General features: G+C 38.4%; 1 protein-coding gene across 8 annotated transcripts in view; it reads right to left on the bottom strand.

The window, feature by feature from the left end:
- Positions 1–20,834, bottom strand: part of TMEM117 (transmembrane protein 117) — a 214,606-nt gene that overhangs the window by 36,601 nt on the left and 157,171 nt on the right. For 6 of the 8 annotated variants that reach the window (XM_082769091.1, XM_082769092.1, XM_082769093.1 and 3 more), the window contains one exon: positions 7,175–7,334. In XM_082769091.1, coding sequence (XP_082625217.1) covers positions 7,175–7,334 — 160 coding nt within the window. Of the gene's footprint in view, positions 1–4,946; positions 5,027–7,081; positions 7,335–20,834 lie in introns of those variants that run through there. The other 2 variants (XM_082769096.1, XM_082769095.1) reach the window with 2 other exon arrangements.

Raw genomic sequence — 20,834 nt, forward strand, 5'->3', positions numbered from 1 at the left:
ATAATGAGGTCTGGGAAGGGGTCAAAGGAATGTTTCAGGGGTGTTCAAAGAGAATTTACACACCCGCCAGGTTCTTGAAAATATTTCATTGGAAAATTCTGGGTTATAATTATACAAAACAGTGCAGCACTTTCCCCATCTCCTCATCATCCTTTTACATAAGCACTGCATACTCTTACATCAAACTCAAAGGTGTTTCCTCTTTAAAATAAAAGTAGTGTATTTAAAAGGCAATCTATTATTCTTCAGTCTACAAATGCAATACATTTCCATTTTTGCTTTGTCCACAGAAAATGATAACATCAAGAAGAAGCTGGGAAGAAAGTATGGAGGTTTCGTGGAGAGGTAACTCTGAGACTGCACTGGTACGTATGCACGTGCCTGCCAAGAAAGGGGCAGCTTCACTCTCTGGAACTCCATTTTTACTTGCTTGTTCAAAGAGAACATTTCTGGGGCCAGAGGAACTTGTCCCTGTCAGTACAGGATAGCCAGGATAACCCACTCCCTTGATACCAGCTACAGACAGAAGATACAGGAAAGCTAAGAGGAAACAGAAGTCTGATGGGGAGAAAGAGAAGCTCAGGAGAGCTACAGTTCTGTGTCCAAAACAAAGAGAAGCAATACGTGACCACCCCAAAAACTCCTAACTCTCAGCGAAATAAAACAAAGCACTTTGGGGCCAAGAAATTCAATGCAGATATAAATGTAAGACTAGCAACTGTGGAGGCATATTCAAGAACAGCATTATTTCTAGGATAGGAAAGGCCTTTGTCTGAACCAGCAGAAAGAAATATCATGGTGCCAATAACGCTATGAGAAATGTTATAATTTCTGTTGAATAGTATTTAGGAATGTACTCAGATCTGTTACTTGAACTTGTATTAAGTGTAAACAAAGTAAATCTGTATATCAAGAGTTGTTCCCTTCTAGTCCTAATTCACTTTTATTTTTTCATGGCTATTTTTGAATATTTTACATCACTGCTAATAAGGAACACTTGCACAATCCAAAGAATGATGAGGATGTAGAAAGGACATAAGAAGAGGGGCAAGTCTTTCCTATGCAGGAGACTTTGCGGGAAGGAAACTCTATGACTTTCTGCAGAAAGGATGCTCTCACAATTACCTCACATCAACTAGTCCCCTTTTCTATCAGAGACCCCAAAGGCCATGAGAGGTAGAGCACTGTAGACCCAGCCCTCACCACAGGGGTCTTCAGCAAAGATTGCCCAATTAGCTCAATGTAAACCGTTCAAAATACTCACCCATTTTTCTAATGCTGTTTGACAGGCGTGTCTAAAATTGGCTAGTGAAAAGCAGTGTACACTGAACGGAATGAAACACTCCACGTAATATCGGAAAAAAATAGTTCAAGGAATATGGCTATATGGCTCTTCACTGTGAAATTCTGCTACCTGGCAATGCCTAGAGATAGCAGGAACTGGATCTACTGTCAGTTTTATCAAATACGAATTTCCATTTATCCTGGCTCCTTTGAAACACCCGCCACTGGTCACCTGCCCTTCTGTCTTGACTGCTATCTTGAAAGGGCAAGTAGGAAATAATAGAAAGCATGCGATGTACAAATTGTTTGGTAACTTCACTAACATGGAAGTTTTCTGAAGGGTTTTGATTTTTATTTTATTTCTGTGTTTGCGAATGTTACAAATGGCAGCACATGTATGAAGGAAACTACTCAGATATCCAAGTATTCACTTCAAAAATTTTCATAATGAATGGGAGGCTTTTAGAAGACTCCTGCAGAAACAAGCTCCAACCAAACAGCATGTAAATTGAGAAAGAAACATACTGAAGGCAGGCTGACAAAAGGGTTAATTTTTTATTTTTTATTTATTTTTCTGAGCTGTTCATTCAAAGTTTGTCAACTTCTGTGTGAACAAACTAATGGTTGGTAGTTGTTGCTTGTTAGGAAACAAGGAAATATATATAGCACTCTTGAATCAAATGTACAGCTGGGAGAATCTATTCTGACAAGAATGACAAATTATTTTGTGCATCTTGCTTTGTCTATGAACACAAAATCATATATTGCTTAGCTGCTTCAAAGAAAACCTACTATACCTGTGTATTCTGTTTAAAGTGTAAATCAGTATTCTACTCTCATTTGCAAAAATGTTAATTAATTCTGTCAAATTTCTGAGTGTAAAGCCAGTTAAAAGTTACAAACAAATTAGGTTTGTAAAGTTAAATAGATTTTCTAAAAACAAAAACAAAACAACAACAAAAAACCCTCTAAAAAGTCAAGTTTTACCCAGTTTGTGTAGACAAGACTATTTCTGCTTTATCTGAGGAAGTGCATACTCTTTGTATGCACTTGATGTTGTTTGTGTTTTTTAATGTGTTCACATTGCACTAGATTTTAATCAAAACATCTTGTCCACCAGTGTAAAAATAGGATAACTTGAAATAAATGGATCTGTCCCTGCTTTATACATCTGTTAACAAGAACAGAGTCTGTTCCATTTTGCTGGTAAAGTTTCTGTGTTAAACAAACATATACAATACATAATTAACATTACAAAGTAGATAAATTAACTACTTCTTTTTTATGGAAATAAAGAAAGAGGAGAAAAGAAAACAACAACAACAACAAAAACAAAGAAGAGTTTAAGGACTGCTTTTCTTCTGTTAACCTTCTAATTCTCTTATTAATACTCTACCAAAGATAGAAGACCAGATGTTCTGCAGGAAAACAAAACACAACAAAACTGACTGGCTACCCATGAAATATGTTGCTTTTCAAGTGCAGTAGCTAGCAGTGGTCTACAGCTACATGTTACAGTAATTTACATACAAAAATATTATGAAAAATGAATTTGGAAATTGGTTATTATTATTTTTTTCCATCTGCTGATATGCTAACACCACATAAGGAGCGATCCAGCACCAATGATAAGAAATGTTAATTATCTAACTGTATTTGATCTTACATTCTTTAAAGTTGTCCAGAAGGACAAAAATCTATTCTCCCTATTCACAACTTTATTCCCATTCAGTATTAATGGGATTATGTTGCTAGTTTGGTTTTGGATACAGAAGTAAGAGATTTCTCAAAGAATCATAGCCATAAGCAGTGCCTCGCTTATTCTTGGGTAGATTTTAGATCACTTAGACATTGCATTTGACTGTACTGTCAGATAAAAAGTTGCTGTAAATAAGATTGGCAAGAATTTACACTACAGGATTTCAAAGTGATACAGCTACAATGTGCAGCTCCACAGAGATGCTGAAAAACTCTATGATTGTTCAGAAGTCTGAAAAAAAAATGTAAATGCTCACAAAAGACAGTATGGGGATAAAACAATCCATCACCCCCAGACCCACGAGATTTAATAATCCAGCCAGCACAGGCTCCTACCCATTAGCAAACTCACTAAGAAAAATGGCCCTAGAAAACAAAACAAAGCAACAACAACCACCACCACAAGATAGTACATAGGCTCTTGCAGGATCTGCTGTCTACTTGCTCAGATGTGGAATGTAGGATTATAGATTCATTTTTCATACTCACTCTGTTAGTTAACAGCTTTTCCATTACATATGGATGCAAAAAATGAGATTTTTTTTCCCCTTAAAATAGTAAAAGTTCCAATACAAGATAATAGCATTATTACATATCCAGCTTTAATATGCATGGTCTTGCATTTGGTCTGAAACTAAGACTGAAAATATAATGATGCCCCTGTACAGCAATGAATGCTATACATGCCAGAAATATACAGACATTGGTGTCTCAGCATCTCACTGATCAGGGCAGGCACAATTCAGCATGTGAATATGACTACCTTTATCACTTTTATATTGTGGGAAAAAAATACTAATAATAAAAAAAAAAAAAAACAACACACAACAACAACTTGTAAGGCTATTTCTGTCTTCCTACAAGCAAACACATCCCTTAAAACCGATGCTCTCAGGCACTGGACTGAATTAGATCTGTTGTTTCTCTGAGGGAAAATATGCAATCTATTTAAAAAAAAAGCAGTCTTTGTCTTTTCATTGGATAAAATATCCTGGTGATCAGGACTGGAATGGAGACCACAGCACTGCTTCTCAAACACCCTAGAATGTGTATTATCTCTGATACGCAGTCCTAGACCCTGTGAAACTTTCACACTGCAGCCAGCCAGCAGTGGGAGAAGTGGTGAACACCCTACCTGTGTGAGTCAGGACAGCCTGAAGGTCTCCTGGATAAAACACTAGTAAAAAAAAAAAAAAAAAAAAAAGGTAAAAAGGTTCCCTCTGACCAGCTGTGAAAATAGCTGAGAAGGAGGAGCCTTGCAGACCTGCAGCTCTGGACTCAAGCCATGCCACCCTCACATTTCTTCTGCGTCTGGCTTAAGGGATGGTTCCTCTGAGCTTGTTACATTGGGTCTGCTCATCTTTGGTGGAGGGAAGCTCGCACTTCTAGGGCCTGTGGCATCTCAGGCTACTGTAGATGTTTACAAGCACTTCAGCTATACTTCAATCTATCCATTGATTGTAAGGACACACTGATTAAAATAAAGTGATGTACACACAGCAGACAGCTAAAACAGATACTCCAGGTCCCTTTTCTTTATTCCAAGGAGGGTGGTTATGAAGTGATGTGTCACAGCGAGACTGGCAGAAGAAATGGGAACACAGCCTGAGTCAAAAGCTAGCCACGTTGTCCATGAGGTCCTGCTGTAGTCCTGCAGCCTTCTCTATGATTCATTTTCTAAGGTTGCTTTAATATTTTTCTGGTCATAACTTTCACATTTACATTTCAGTCACAAGTCTCTGCCTTCCCTGTATCTCATCTGTGCTCGTCTCCCTGACTTGTCCCCTGAACATCCCATTTATCACTCAGACTGAAGGAGTCTTTCCACATTAAAAGGAGAGTGAGGCTGGGAAGCAGCCAGAGTTTGTTGCAGGATGGAAACCAAAGGTAAAAAGTGCACTTACCCTTAAGCATCACTCATGTATAACTGTCTGTACAAGGTTCATCTGTCTGTGTTCTCTTCACTTGTCTGCCCAGCTTATGTCTAATTGAAAAAAAAAAAAAAGGTAGCCCTTCAGGGCAGGGACAACCTGGTCCTTTATTTTTATTTTTGTTTGATTGTTTGTTTATGCTGTACAGGTGGCTTAGAAAAATATTAAATGCTAACGATACTAAGCAGGCAAAGCTGTCCCCTCTGGAGTTATGTGATTATTTTTCACAGCATTGAGAATGGATTTCCAAATTCCATTGGTTTTCTCTTGCTGCTAAACTGTCACATTTACAGTATGAATGCTACCATTCAAATTGACAGAAAATGTTTGTACTCAAAAACTAGATGAAAATTCATTTGTGATTTTAGTTAACATAGCCTCAAACAGAAATTGTACCACTTAATGCCAAGAATATATTTTTGGGGGGTGTGCAGGAAGAGGAGCTAATTTTACCGGTTTGCTGTTAAAGCTTGGTAAGTCTGAAAAAAATCTGGAAACAGACAACACTATAAAAAAGAATTTCTGGAAATGTTTAATTCTAAAGCATGCTTCTGTCAAAGGATCATGATCCTGATCATTTTCACTTGTGATTTAATACTCTGCTGTCTCAACCTGACTTTATTGCAGAACTACGCTATAAATAAACATGCCAACTTGGTTGCGTGTTCCAAATAAATAACTTTAAATAAAGAAATAAGTCCATCCCACAATCATCAGTCAAAAAATGCAATTAAAAAGAACCTCTCGCTTTGTTGTTGTAAAAATATGAAATAGTACTCAGGACAGGCTGTATTAAATAAAATTCCCTATATTCAGCAACTCCAAGGTCGAAGTAGTGGAACTTCATTTTTCAAAGTCGGAAGGATGACTTAATAATTATTTGGTATCAAGACAAGTCTGTTTCTCTACATGGCATACAGTATCAAATTCACTACGGCTTGATACATCATGCATTTTCATTCACGCTTTCATTACAGCACTATGAAGTAAAATCATTTATTATACATTCCCTTGAATCTTTTTGAAAGAGCAAACAAAATGTAAAATACAGAGGAAGAGCAAAGAAAGCAGCAGAAAGATAGAAACTAAAACTTAATTCCATTTCCCACCCTTCCTGCCCTAACCATGAACAGCAGCAAGCACAGAATGATGGTGGACACTGGGAAATAAAACTGAACTGTAGGACTTTCTATAGCTGTAATGTCCTAGCACAGTGGTGATAAATTCTGACTGCCACCACAGTGTCACCTCTATGATAATTACTCAAGCAATAGATATCTCATTAAAGAGAACTAAGCGTCTCAGAAACGGTCTTTCCTGGCAGGGTTAAGTAATAATACACTGGAGAGAAAGGACCCATCAGTTCTCAGATTCTTTGCTAAACTTCAGTTTAACAGTCTAACATGCCCAGGACTAATAGCAAAACTCACTCAGGCCCTTGACATTCCTTTTCCTTGCTGCAGCCCAAATGACCCAATTCCTCACAAGGCATTGGGTGAGTTACTCACAAAAGGTTCAGAGCACAGGAAAATGCAAGGGGTAGGACACAGCATCGTATGAAAGAAGTTTTCAGCCACAGAATTGTGACCCAGATTGATTTAGATTCAAAGGAGTAGACATTGTGCAGACTACAGGGAATTTTTGCCCTCGATACCTGCTCTGTCAGAAGACACTACAGTACAAGTACCTGCCATCAAAGAAAGTAACGCTCATGTGAAAGTGAAAGTGGAAAGTAGAATCTTAAGAACCAATATTAATTTTTATCCATGAAAACGCTATAATGCATGTATACCCAATAGTGTAAATACTTGAAATATGGAAGTATCTCTTTTATTATCTCTTCCTAAAAAAAAAAAAAAAAAAAAAAAAAAAGCTTTTTTTTACACAATTAACTACAGTTTCTTCTTCTGATGTCTTTTTTTTTTTTTTTTTTTTTTTTTTTTTTTTTTCAGAAAACATCTTCTAATTTGGAAAGTTCTATTTTGGTAAAGAAAAGAAAATCAACAGTATTTTCATAATAAAAGGCCATCGGGTTTTTTGAAAGTCACTAAGAATGATGCTGTAAAATGCCTCCACTAACAGTGATTGCAAACAAAACATTTATTTACCTTCCTGTAGTATTAGCAAGACACCTTTTGCTCTAGTGGAAATAGAGGAGTAGGCAGCCTCAGCAGCTTGAATGGAACATTAGAAGAGTGTACCTGCATGACAATAAGAAGGTCAAACACCAAGATGAAAGAAGCCAAGAATGCTCTTGAGACCTCATCACTTGGCAGAAATCCACGATTCAGCTTGTCCCAGCTGATCCAGTCAGTAGTGATGACAAGCACAACTACAGAGGTCAGGGTAAATAGAACCGTCCTGCAAGGGAAAAAAAAATAGTTCAGAGAGAATAGGATAGTAATGAAGATACATCATTCTATTTTATCTATCTTCTAGCGGTCAGCTAGTGCTTTATCAGTACTTTTGCACCTATGAAAAGAGATTGAAGAAAGCTAAGTGTACAAACAAATCATGTAATTCAAAATAGGAAAGCAGTCAGCTCTTCCCTTAGTAAAAAGAAATTTAGTAGCTAGCACTAAACATGTTGCAAAATTAGGGTGGAATATATCACTCTTGTTCTTTGTTCCACACTTTTCATTTATGATGCAAACCAAGTAAGTAAAATAAAATACAATTAAGCTATAATAATGTACCAAAGACCATATAATCTATACCAAATCCAAATGAACAATTTGAGGGAACATTTCCTGAGGCACTAAGGTTGTTAGCACCTATGATTTTTTTTTTTTTTCTCAGCAGTAGGAACTGTAGGACACATCTGCATGAAAGAAATTTTCATTGCACCGAATTAATCTTTAGTATGTTCTGTAGGTTGTAGACAGATTGCACTTTGTATCTCTTAGGATGTCCTTTGCACAAGTTTTCGACACATCTTACAGCATTTCTGAGGAGTCAGTGAAGAGTGAATTACAAAAGCAATAATGCCTGCATATGAATGATACGAGAATTCCAAAAGACACATTTGACTACTTCATGCAATTCTGTGATAGGGTATTTACATAAAAATCTTTCTGAGCTATCCTCCCAAAATAGTTCTGCACCATTTCCAGCAGCACTTTGGTGGTATCTTTCAGCCAGCAGTGATAACTGATTGAATTCCTGGCTCCATGGAAGCAGTCATATTTAGCTGATAATTTGAAGGGGAGCAAGGCTTCTCCCAGTAGCCGGAGCTGCCAGCAGATCCATGCTATAATAGAGGCATATCAACATCTGAGTGCATACACAGAGCTAAGTAATTGTGGCAGTGTAGAGTTTGTTCTACAGCAATAAAGTCTCATTTTCTTCAGCTACTGAAGGCTGTAAACCAATGTGAAGAATATTTCCTATGACACTTCTAAACTGGACAAATACTCAGCAGAGTAAAAGAAAAATCTGCACACCAGTAGTCACAGACTACCTGATTGCAGGCATTCAGTCTTGGTTCTGTCTGTGTAGAAAGAAAAAGCAAAACAAAACAAAACAAAAAACACAAAACACACAAACAAAAACTAATAAGCACGTAAGCAGTAAGGTACACATTTGGACTTGTAAATATTTTTCTTCTGTGGTGTGATGGGCTGTCTTTCTTTACAATATGAGACACAAAAGGACCTGAGTGTTGCCACCTTTACCTTTACACATTTGTTTTTATTCTTAATAAATCAGTTCAGTTATATTCAACACTGTGGTTGGCACCATAACAGTATCGCTTGAGTGCATTAGCAGCACCCAAGCCAGAAACAAAAATGAATGAGGCGTATTAGACTTAATTAGACCTAAGCAATATTTAAGCCTGCTTATTCCCAAAATATATGCCTTGCTACCACCTCACCTGTCAGTACCTGAAGCTGACAGACTTTTATGCAGGTTTTTCTTTGACACATGTGGAGGCTAATGCTCTCATGTGAAACGAGAAGAAGGGACTGTTTTCCAGAAAGAGCACAGCCCTCAGTGCTTCCCTGCTGACCGGCAGATGCTGCTCTGGCTGCTGGGTGCAATGATTTTCCTTGTCCTCATTCTGCAGAGCTCAAGTCTCCCAGTGCACAGGTAGTTTAGAAATGTAATTGAAGGCTGCATAGTTTGCCATGGGAACCATATACCCAGAAGTTATGCTCAACACTATTCTGCTTCAGTCCTCTTGAATTATGCATCTACGTTTTGGAGCCAGAGTTCAAAGCGTATAAGGTCAGGCTTTGGCATGTATGCAAGCAAAAGCAGGCAGATTTTTATGCATGCTTCATCAGCATGCATGCAAAGATCAGCGTGTGTGCTCAAGCCCTGATTTCCTTGAGGAAATGCATATGCACTTGAAAAACTGCTTCGTTATTCGTTCTGAAATGTCAAATAGGAGGGAAAGGAGCAGAAAATGGGCTGCTAATAGAATAAGAAAATGTGAGACCAATAAAAATGGACAGAAATAGATATTTGAAATGGTTGCATTAAGCAGCATAATTAGCACTCAGATGTATTTTTGACCCATGTTACTGGAACAGAGCAAAATATTCAATAAATGTTTTTGGAGTTATAAACCGAGTTTCTCTGGGTTAGAGTTCACTCCATTTCTAGCACTTCGCCACTGTCTTGGGGATTCAGAGAAGAAGCTGAGGATTTAGTTTAACTTGACTTGTATCAGATGACACCAATGTGAAGTCCTTTGCAATATTTAGGCCAGTGCAGTTTGTCCTTTACTTTGCAGTGCACGTCGCTGAGAGCTGCATCATCACATCATTCATGGCACTGTTGGCAGGACATCTCTGCCTCCTGCTTACTAAAGGGCTGTGAGGAGAAAGCCAAGAAAGGACTGACTCTTCTCACTGCCAGACATTAAGAAATGCAACTTCTTTCTCCACTTTTCAGAGGAAATGCCCTCATATTTCACTTCTAAGTCTAGTTTGATGCACTGAACGACTGTTTGCCCTGGGCACCTATTCAGTTATATTAACACCTATTTTGCAGCCTAGACCATACTCTTCAGGATGCAAGCTTACTCTGAAGAATAAATATAAACAATGTCTGCAAAAAAATACTGTCCATGCCAATTGCATACCAAGAAGTAAAAATTATTAGGTAGATCCAGAAAAGTCAGTACTATGGTTACCACCACTAGTGATGACCTAAAGTCCCTGGCTCTGGACTTTACTGAAGGAAAACCTGAAGACAGAAGCTTGAGCAGGTTTTTGTCACTGGCTGCAGACAGTCCCTCACAGCACACAGGTCAACCTCCAACTCTGTCGTGCAAGAATGCTGTTTCTGGTTGAGAAGGGCTATGACGCTGCATTTTCCTCTGCAGTAGAAAATGGGGCATCTTTGACTTTGGACAGTCCAACAGGCATGTCCTGACCTGCACTGAAGGCAGTCCTACATATTCTCTGCTCTCTCTGGGACATGTCAGTCCAGAATTTTTTCTGATATGCCCGTGAATTTCACAGCATGCTCACGGAGCATTCACTGGGCTTCTTTGCTATGAGATGATAGACTTCACGTGTTCACCTAAATAAAAGCTTCCCAGACCCTGTGTACATTAAGCTGGTGTGCAGTGCACTGCACAGCTGCTGCTAAAGAAGGAACTGCTGACAGGATAATCACAGGAAGCAGAGTGCTTTGCTTCACTGTGTACATCCATCCACACCTACATTGTCCAAAATAAGGTGAGTTGAGGCCAGCATGCTTTCCCTAGAAAATAAAATCAGAGGTGTGCATATGTAGGTGAGCAGAGCTGTGCAGATAATAACCTAAAGTTAAAACACCAGGGCTACCTTCATCCATGCTCCAAAATATTGAGGATAGTGTAAGACTTCCTAAACATCTCTTCTAGGAGTCCAAGATAAATACAAAATGTTCAGTTAAGGAAAGCAAAACACTCAAACCCCAGTGTAGTGAGTAATCCATCCACAGTGCAGTAGGACCTAAATTCTCTTGTGGGATCCGCTGACAGAATCTTTCCGCAGTAGATATTTCCATTCCTACACTTTGGGCTACTTCATGGGTGGCATCACCCAAGAGTGACAAAACAAATGGCTTTTCCTGTTGCCTCCAGGCAGGCTTGGCTTGTTTCCACTTGGGAAACAAGTGGTGGGGACAACCTGTGATATGCTGTGATATGTAGCTTTGTGGGATATCAGGAGCAGGAGCCATCACGTTGCACACTGGGTGTAACTGTGTTAACAAGTTACCTCCCGAAGGAGTTTTTGTAAGCTCAGCCTGGCACTGAAGATACTCAGGACTCTGCAGACTTCCTTACAATGTCGTTTTGTACTCAGCTCTCTGCAGATATTATCCTTGCTGTGGTAGACCGGTCCATAGCTCTTCTCCCTTTGCCTTCCACCAACACTGTCCTGAGCTTATGAACTGCAAGTTCTTTGTGAATGGGATGAGCTCAGATTTGTTTGTGGGGAAAACAAATAGTCTTCTATTCCTGGGATCTGCAATGCAGTCATTGGTCTCCAAATTCATTACTGCATTCAGATACATCAGTGATTCTCTAAATCCTAAACTAGCAAGAAATGAAGACATTCTCCTATCAGAATCAAGAAATTTGGGAACTCCACTTAAAAGAAAGTGTTGGGAAACATCATAACTTAGACCATGCGGTTTGAGGTGCTGAATGTCTGTCATACTGGGGGTTGCAGTCTGGCCACCCAAAGAGCCTGCTGCCTGCTGCCTGCTGCTCCCTGCTGCCCCCTGAAATGCCACTGGAGCCACCCCATTACTTAGCAGTCCTTGAAAGAGCACCACATGCCAGAGCAGCAGATGGACTCAGAAACACAAAGGTGGGCTCTAGAGGAAGAGCTGTGGGAGACAGCCAGAATGGGGGAGGAAAGGAACACACATGCTTGGCAATGTACTATAGCTGATGTTCAGTGCTGATGTAAACCTAAGACTTTCTGGCTTTATTTCAGGGGGAGGAAGGGGCACATCACTTAGTTTTATTTTTATTCCAAAATAGCGGTGCTGCCACCAGCATTACTGGTAAAAGGCCTCCCTGACAATATCTGTAAACTGCCCATGCAAGTGCACATTTTCTATTTATTCAGTAACACTATGGGCCATGACAAATGCAATTCAGACTGGAAGACTGGCTTGCCTGTGATGCTTCATTAGCTCCGTATGCAAAACATGAAGATGCTGATGTTCTCAGAAGTCTTGGCTGAGGGAGGACACAAAATGCCGTGGTGATCTTAGGCCTGGCTGCCTGGGGACACTCTTCCATTGTTTTGTATATCCTACCCACTACACCAGGAACTCTCTGCTCACAGCACATCCCCTCCAGAGCTATGTCAGAAGTGCCACTGACTCTATGCAGCCACATCTTCAGGAAACACAGCAAGCTTTTTGTCTCCATTATTTGTCTGTACTGAGCTGAATACTGAACAAAACAGAATTTGTGCATGGGAAAATGAAGACAAGCTAAGAGATATATATAAGCTCATAAAACAAAGAATGCTGGAAACAAGAACTGCTTCCAATCCGAGCCTCCAGATTCTTCACGTCAAAATCAGCAGGACAAAAGGTACCACTGAAAACAAATTCTGGTCTATGATGGGACCTCATTTCTCAAACTGTCACATAGTGAAAGCAAAGCTTTTCAGTGCTCAGGTATCAAATACAATTCTTTGCCCAACCATACATAAGGGAAAGATAATGCTACCTTCAATTTACCAGCAACTTTGAGCTGCTCTTTGTCAGAGCTATTTAGAATTTTCTTCTGTCTTGCATGACCCTCTGCCAAATCTTTTAAGAAGCTGCAGCTTTGATGATCAGATAGCAAGAGTTCTGCTAAGATCGACTGAAGAGATGAAAAGAAAACTTTGACTATTTCCCTCATCTTTATTTTGTCTTTTCCAAGAGGCAAAAAGCAGTATCTTGCCCTTTGACCATACCTTTTCCAGAAAAAAAAAAAAAAAAAGAAAAAAAAAAAAAACACAAAACAAAAGAATTGTGTACTGAGTCAAAAGTAGCTCTTAGATTTATACAATATGGTACTGTGAAAAGTTTTCATGATATTTTGTCCCATGATTTCCACTAAGCTGGGTTATTTAGAAGTTGCTAAACTTTGTTAATAGGAATTCCAGATATTGCTTAGTACTATGCATATTTGGAACAGAAAGATACATAAATAACAACAACAAAAAAATAGATCTTAAAATCTGTATTTCTATTATTTTTCATTAAGGAAATGAGAATACATAATTAATAAAATATATAATATATATGTGAACTTACTGAATAAAGGAAATTAGCCAGCATATATCCTGGGTATATTTAAAACACTAAATAAAACCACCTAGCATTTAGTCAGCATTTATCAAAACTTTCAGCTTCAGCTGGTGTGTAGGAAACAGAAAAGCAATTCTAATCAATGTTTTATAAATTGCTATTTACGTTTTCAGTTGTGGTGGTTTATAATGTCAATTTTTTCATGAATCTGCCAAAATAGTTTAAAACACCCTCTGAAAATGGATATATGAAGGGAAGAACAAATTTTACTGCTCTTGATATTTAAAAGTGCTTTCCAGTCCTCAGGAAAGAAAAAACATCCATCAAGCTAAATACTTTCCATAATTTTTAATCTGAGAATCAGCGCTGGCCAAACATACTGTCCCACAGTGTACAATAACTATAAAGAACAACGTTACTGCAGATGTTCATATGCAAATGCCAACACTTTTTATTTCACTTGTTTTAATTAGGAAGGGTTCTGTTATTAAATCTGTCAAAAATAGCAACTCTAAACCCATTTAAAATAAAATATTTAGTCTGCCTGTTACTTGGTGTCAGCACCACTTCTACAAATAAACAAGTAGAAGGGACAGATGCTCTGCTGGTGAAAAGCGTCTGGGTTCTCTGGAGCAGCATGGATTTGAGACTCCAGCTGGCTACTGCTCTCCTGCTCTGGACACAACAATGGTCGGAAAGGAGAGCAGGGACTTGAGAGCTCTGCCTGGACCAGCAACTCTTGCAGTGCAGCGATGCAGTGCTCGGAGTGAAACAGGTGGTGCTGAGGGTCTGATACTCACAGTGCACGTGTCTTGTGAGCTGAACTGAGCACCCACCTAGCCACTGCTGCAGCCCACTGGGTGAGGTCTCAGAGAGCAATTCCCACTCCAGGGGACAAACATGTGGTAGAGACATGGAAAGATAATGCTGCCAGAGTTCAGAGCTCCCCATACTTCATGGTGTGATTCACAGGCATAAGAGGGACGAAGTGTATTAAAGTTGATTATCAAAAAGATCTAATTACCTAAAGTTAAATATCAATTAGAATAAAACAGTGGTTAATTCAAATTCTGAATTGCATTATCTTTTCTTAAAAAATCCGTAGTAGTGCCTGGAAGTGCTAACTTCCATCCTACAGCAGGGTTTAATGGACGAGTACAAGCATTTGCCAGTAACTGGCAGTTCTAAATGATCAGTTCTGAGGTTGTCAATGCTGAAGTACTTTTCATTTTGGATAGGGAATAACAAAGGGAAGTCTATGTTAGGACTAGCTCATAAATGCTTATTAATAGTGGACACTGTATTTTGAGAGCCTTACATTTCCAATAAAGTCTGCTAGTCTATGTTTGCAGTTGTTCTGCCTGGTGAGCCGAAGAAACTGGAAAGCACAGAGTATATGGGACACTTTGTCTATGCCAAATATACATACTGGAATTGTTTATTCTGCATTTTTATACATTCATTATACTTAGGAAAATGAAAAAGATTTTGGTGAACACAAGCAGTGCTAGTTCATTTTTTCCAATTATATCTGTTTGTCAGAGAAAGGATATTCCTCTCCTGAACACCTTGCTCTGCTTCTATCCTTAGACTGTGACAGTTGCAAATTTATTACAGTGTATCAATGCGATTCCAGAGCTATTTGGGATGTTTGTACAAAGATTTGTATAAAGTCTGAAATTACATTTATGTTAATGCACAGAGGAAGCATTTTGCTATGTTTCATGTAATAAAGTGAATAAGATTAGGTAATGTAATCACATGATGAAATATTAGAATTCTAGACAGCATCATTTTTTATTATAGGTAGAATCATCTTTGAGTTTCCTTTTGCCACACCATTAATTTACTAAAATGAAAGTGTTATCTATTTCAAACACCGGCTCATTTAAATTAAACTCATCAGCCATAAGCTTTAGGTTTCAAATGCCATTTCCTATCTGTGACACAAAAAAAAGGAAAAACAGTTTAAGAAGGTTCATGGTCTTGCTTCTAAAAAACATTTTCAATCAACACCTATCGTATGCAAGGTAGTATGGGATTCATGGGAGTTTTTTCCAGGGAACTCTGTGCCATGCTCAACTTCCCAAGTTAGAAGTTAATTGCCTAATTCCAGTAGGACGCATTTTGAAAACAGGCAAACAAACAAATAAACAAAACCACAAAACTATTCTACATAAGGTAAGAGGAAGCCATTTTTTGGAAAACTCGCTCAAGGAACAACAGAATTTTTTTTCAATGAGTCAAATATTCTCAGAGTATCAAATGTGCCGTAGGAAAGAGTCATCTGGAACATTTTCTCAGGCAAGGGCAGTTCATCAATAAAGAAAATTTTCCTGTGAAAGAGCTGACTTCTGTAACATGAGGAAAGGTCTGTCAGAAAGGAACATGACTCCTGCACAGGACTGCACTCAAGGAGGCAGGAGGTAGGCACCATCTCAGTTCCAAGAGGTGAGGCAAGCTGGCCAGAGGCAAATACCGGTTCTGTGGGATTCAAACCAAGCATTTGAATGTCAGTATTAAAAAGCTAGCTGAATTCCATACTAACTGGGCTTTTGGATGCTACATGGTATTATTTGTCCAGTCTCTCCAGCCGGAGCTTCTTAACTTCGTATAAGCAACTAAACAGTACAACTGTCTGGACACAATTTCCCCCAGTCTAATTTAGTGTCTTAGGGATGTATTATTACAGCTTTCCTTTACGTTATTTTCAGCTCCTTATATGAGTGAAGTAAAGATTTAATGTTCACCTTGGGGGGAAGACATAGGATCATGTTCCAAAACACGTGGAACAGGAATTTTGGCTGTTTCCAGAATTCTCAGCAAATGTCATAGATTATGAGTAATAACATTCTTGGTGACCTTTTCTCAGTTATCATGAAATGCTTAGTAAAGTCTTCATTTCATTGCAATGTAAAATGGCAAAAAGCTTTTGAAAACAAAATAAAACAAGACAAACAAACAAACAAAAAAACAAACACCAAAACACAACAGTTTTGTTTTGTTTTGTTTTGTTTTTTACAGTTAGAAAACAACTTCTATTTCCGATGAATGAAGATGGTAAGTCAAATGCTAATCTAAAAGCCTAAAATTAGGTTCTTCTGATCTATAACAGGAGGTAGAGGTACACCCCAACAACTCCATGGCTTTCCAGTGTTCAAACGTTACTCAATTTGAGTTTTATAAACAAGCACAAGCATAAGTTTGGATTTAAAACCACATTTTTAATCCCATCAGTGCACTGGAGTATTTGGACTTCCAGATAGGTGATTTATGAAAACCTGATTGACTTTCAAATGGTGCTAAAGACCTAACTGACACCATGCAAGTAAGAAAAGTGATAAAAATCAATGAATTAGTAGACACATTATTTAATGTATAAATAAGTTTATCCATTAAATTTATTATTCATCCAATTCTGGGGTCCTTAGTATAAAAAAGATATAGGCCTGTTCAAGAGGCTCTAGAGGAGGGCCACAAAAGTGATGTGAGAGCTGGAAGACCTTTCCTGGGAAGAAAGGCTGAGAAAGTTAGGATTGTTCAGCCTGGAGAAGACAAGGTTCCAGGGAGACCTTATTGTGGTCTTTCAATACATAGAGTGGGTCCTTAGGAAAGATGGAGGAAGACTTTTTACCAGAGTCCCTAATGACAGGAAAAGGTTTAATGGTTTTAAACTGAAAGAGGGCAGATTTAGATTAGATATAAGAAAGAAAATTTTCATGAGGGTGGTGAGGCACTGGAACAGATTGCCAGAGAAGCTGTGGATGCCCCATCCCTAAAAGCAATCAAAGTTGAGTAGAAGGGGGTTTGAGCAACCTGGTCTAGAGAAAGATGTTCCTGCTCATGGCAGGCGGGATTGAAGTAGATGATCTTTAAAGGTCCCTGCCAACCCAAACCATTCTATGATTACTTTGTAATTACTGAATTTAGAGAATTGTTTTGTATGTAATTTATTAGATAATTAACAAAAATTTAGCCTTTATGAGTTTTACTACATAGAAAACACTCTGAATCTGACTGTCTTCTACATATAATCTGGGATATTATAAACTCATATTACCTTCCTGCATTTAAATCCCTCAGTTTTTTCCCCAACTCTCCAGTGAAGTCTGTTACAATTCAGCTAGTGCTACGTGAGCAAATGATTATTGTTTTTTTAAAACATATTTCCACATACAGTTTAGTTTGGTACAATAAGACATTTTATAAGTAATTCAGACACAGAAACTTACCAATTTGCAGTGTTTGTAGAAATCTACACATGAGCTAACATATCTGATCTGTCATTATAGTTGACAGAAATGTGCTGTGAGATTTGGTTGCCTACACATACATGTTTAGTGTGATTTGGGGTACTGTAGAGTACCTTGTTTGACCTTGCAGTACAAGGTCTTCTCTGAGTCCTGTGCCATGTCTGCCAGGCCTCTGCACCTTTTTAAAAACCCTAAAGCATTTCAAATTATAGCCCATGCCTATGTTTGTGTACCTGAATCCCACCATTATTCAGTCATTGGAGCCAAGAAAATGATTCAGGTGACTAAAAGCGAGTTTTTACTTGGGGAGAGCTGAATGCCCCTCACCTGCACTGGTCAGAGCTCCATAGGCTGTAGTGGAAGTTGACATGCTGACAGCCATTATCAAGATGGTCAACCCCAAATCTCAAAACTGAAGTCAGTTTTCAATGTTTTAATTACTTTCAACAAAATAGTGAAAAATTTGCTTGAACTGAAAAACAAATAGAATTTTAAGAATTGTCAAAATGTATCTTTGAAGAAAATAATTCTATTTAGAAACTGTCAAATGAAAAATACCAGTAAAAGGTATTTTTGAGGGCTTTCTGGCTTTTTAAAAGCACATTTTAGAAAACTGAAATGACTTAGCAAAACATTTTGATGCTGCAGTCTTAAAATTATCCCTGCAGGTTTTTTTAAACAAACAAACAAAAATCCTCACAAAAATTCCCACTTTATTTGAGATCTTGAGTTGCAAAACATTAAGGATAAAAATTGAGTCAGATTTTATCTATGCAGAACATAAGGAACATGTTGTCTTTCTCCTGGTGTTATGTTGCTGCTCTTAAATGAAACTGTTGCTGGGAGAGCTTATAATATAAAATCATATTCTCACTACTTTTCATGCAACATGTTATATCCACACCCAAAATTAAAACAAACAAACAAACAGTTCAAATTTAGAATAAGCCAATTATAATGGTTTAATAGCTTTCTATGTTCTGGATTAGATTTGCTGTATATTTTACCTATACAGTAGTTTGACAAAATAAGAAATCTCTCATTATTTTAGGTTTCATATGCCATAATATATCTATGAGGTGTAACTTCTTATTCATGAAGATGTTTTGTCTTTTACAATTACATTTGTGCAAAACTTATCAAAGTAAAATATAATTACAATTGTTTTAAACCCTTCTTTAATGTTTTTTTCTCAAAGCATTTTGAATAAATGCAAGCTCTTTCATCTAATGAGTTGATTACATTATGATTAAACTTATTTCCAAAACAACTAAACAAAAAACAACAAAATGCTTTAATCTTGCCTCCAGAGCAATGTATTTTTAAGTAAAAAATCTTCCAAAGAGTATACACCTTATTCAGTAGGAAAACAGTCTTAGTAGACAGCAAGTTGAGCAAGAGCTGGCCATGTGCACCAGCAGCAGAGGTCCCAGCAGCATCTAAGGCTTTATGAACAGGAGTATGGCCAGTAGATCAAAGGAAATAGCTGTGTCCCTTTACTCAGCACTTGTCAGACCACCTTGAGAATATTGCATTCAGTAGAAGAAAGGCATCAATAAACAGAAAACAAAACAAAACAACCAAACAAACAAACAAAAAACTAGGATTCCTGGTGAACACCAAGTTGGACAGCAATATGCCTTTGCTATCAACAAGGCTAATGATATCCTTCACTGCATTAGGCAAAGTATCGCCAGCAAGTCAAGAGAGGTGATCCTTCTACTCTACTCAGCATTGGTGATGCTGCAACTGGAGTCCTCTAGCTAGTTCTGGCTGTCCCAGCACAAGAGAGACATGGACTTACTGGAGAGGGTCCAATGTAGGACCACCAAGGTGATCAAAGGACTGAATCACCTCTCCTGTGCAGAGAGTTTGTGAGAGATGGGGCTGTTCAGCTTGGAGAATAGAAGACTCAGGGAGGATCTCTTTAATGTATATAAATACCTGAAGGGAGGGTGCAAAGAAGATGGAGCCAGGCTCTTTTCAATGGTACCAAGTGCCAGGAAGAGGCAATGGGCACAAACTGGAACACGGGAGGTTCCATCTGAACATCAGGAAGCACTTCTTTACCTTGCAGGTGACTGAGCAGTGGCACAAGTTACTCAGAGACACTATGGAGTCTTCCTTCTATGAAGATCTTCAAAAGCCACCTGCACATGATCCTGGGCAACCTGCTCTGGGTGGCCTTGCTTGAGCAGGGGATTAGACCAGATGGGCTCTAGAGGGCCCTTTAAACCTCAGCCATTCTGTGATTCTGTGTAACTGAAGCAGAGAGCTCCAGGCTGGCTGGGAACTGGGGCACTTGTCCTGTGAGGGGAGGCTGAGGGACCTGGACCCTGGAGAAAGGGTGGTTTTGGAGGTACCTAACAGTGATGCTGCAGTACCTATAGGGAGGTTAGCAAGAAGATAGAGCCAAGTTCTTCACAGCAGCAAATGACAGGACAGGAGACAATGGGCACATATTAAAATCAGAGATTAAGACTGGATATAGGAGAAATTGTTTCTGAGGACCATCAGGCAGTGGAAGAGGCTGACCGGAGAGGCTGTGCAATCTCTAGCCCTGGAGTTTTTTGATACCCAAAAAGATAAAGCTCTGAGTCATCTGGTTTCATCTCAGAGTTAACTATGTTCTGAAAAGGAGACTAGAGACATCCTGAGATCCTGGATTCCAGCTTGAATTATCCTATTATTTTATGATATTTTTCCTCCAATAAAAGAATCTTAGTAGCCAAGCATTTAAGTTATACATCATTTACATTTATGAAGGAAACATGATCTACCTACCATCCAACAAATAATCCTATTTGCCTATGGGAAAAGAATGAACAGCAACGACACTAGCCTTAAACCAAAAAAGTGTTACAATTTCTCCTGAAAAAAAATTATGCAACAAGACAGAAGTAATATAATTTTTGTTTGCTAGCACTGTTCTTCCAACTTAGACTTTACAAATAGCTCAAAACTTCACTTGACATTTACAGTAATTGTAATAAATCTTTTTCCAGATGATTCAAGAATTGATACCAACTCAAAAGTAACTCAAGGAAATAAACATTGATCCGCGTGTTTTTCCACTATTTGAGCCAATTCCAGTGTATGGCTGACATGTGTCTTCTTAGAAAACAAAGAAAAATCACATCCAGATTACTGTAATTTTGATCTGGAGAGCCAACCTTTCTAAGAACAAAACAGGGTTAGAAAGAAGCATGAGCAAAAAGAAGCTAATGAGACTCATCAGCACACATGCTGAAGGTCAGTGCTACTCTGATGATTATATGCCCAGTTCTGTACAATATGGATGTTCCCCTTTTCCACATGAGGAACCCATGCAATGCTACAGGCTTGGGCC

The sequence above is a fragment of the Aythya marila genome (assembly GCF_965140915.1).
Source record: "Aythya marila genome assembly, chromosome: 1".
Classification (NCBI taxonomy): domain Eukaryota; kingdom Metazoa; phylum Chordata; class Aves; order Anseriformes; family Anatidae; genus Aythya; species Aythya marila.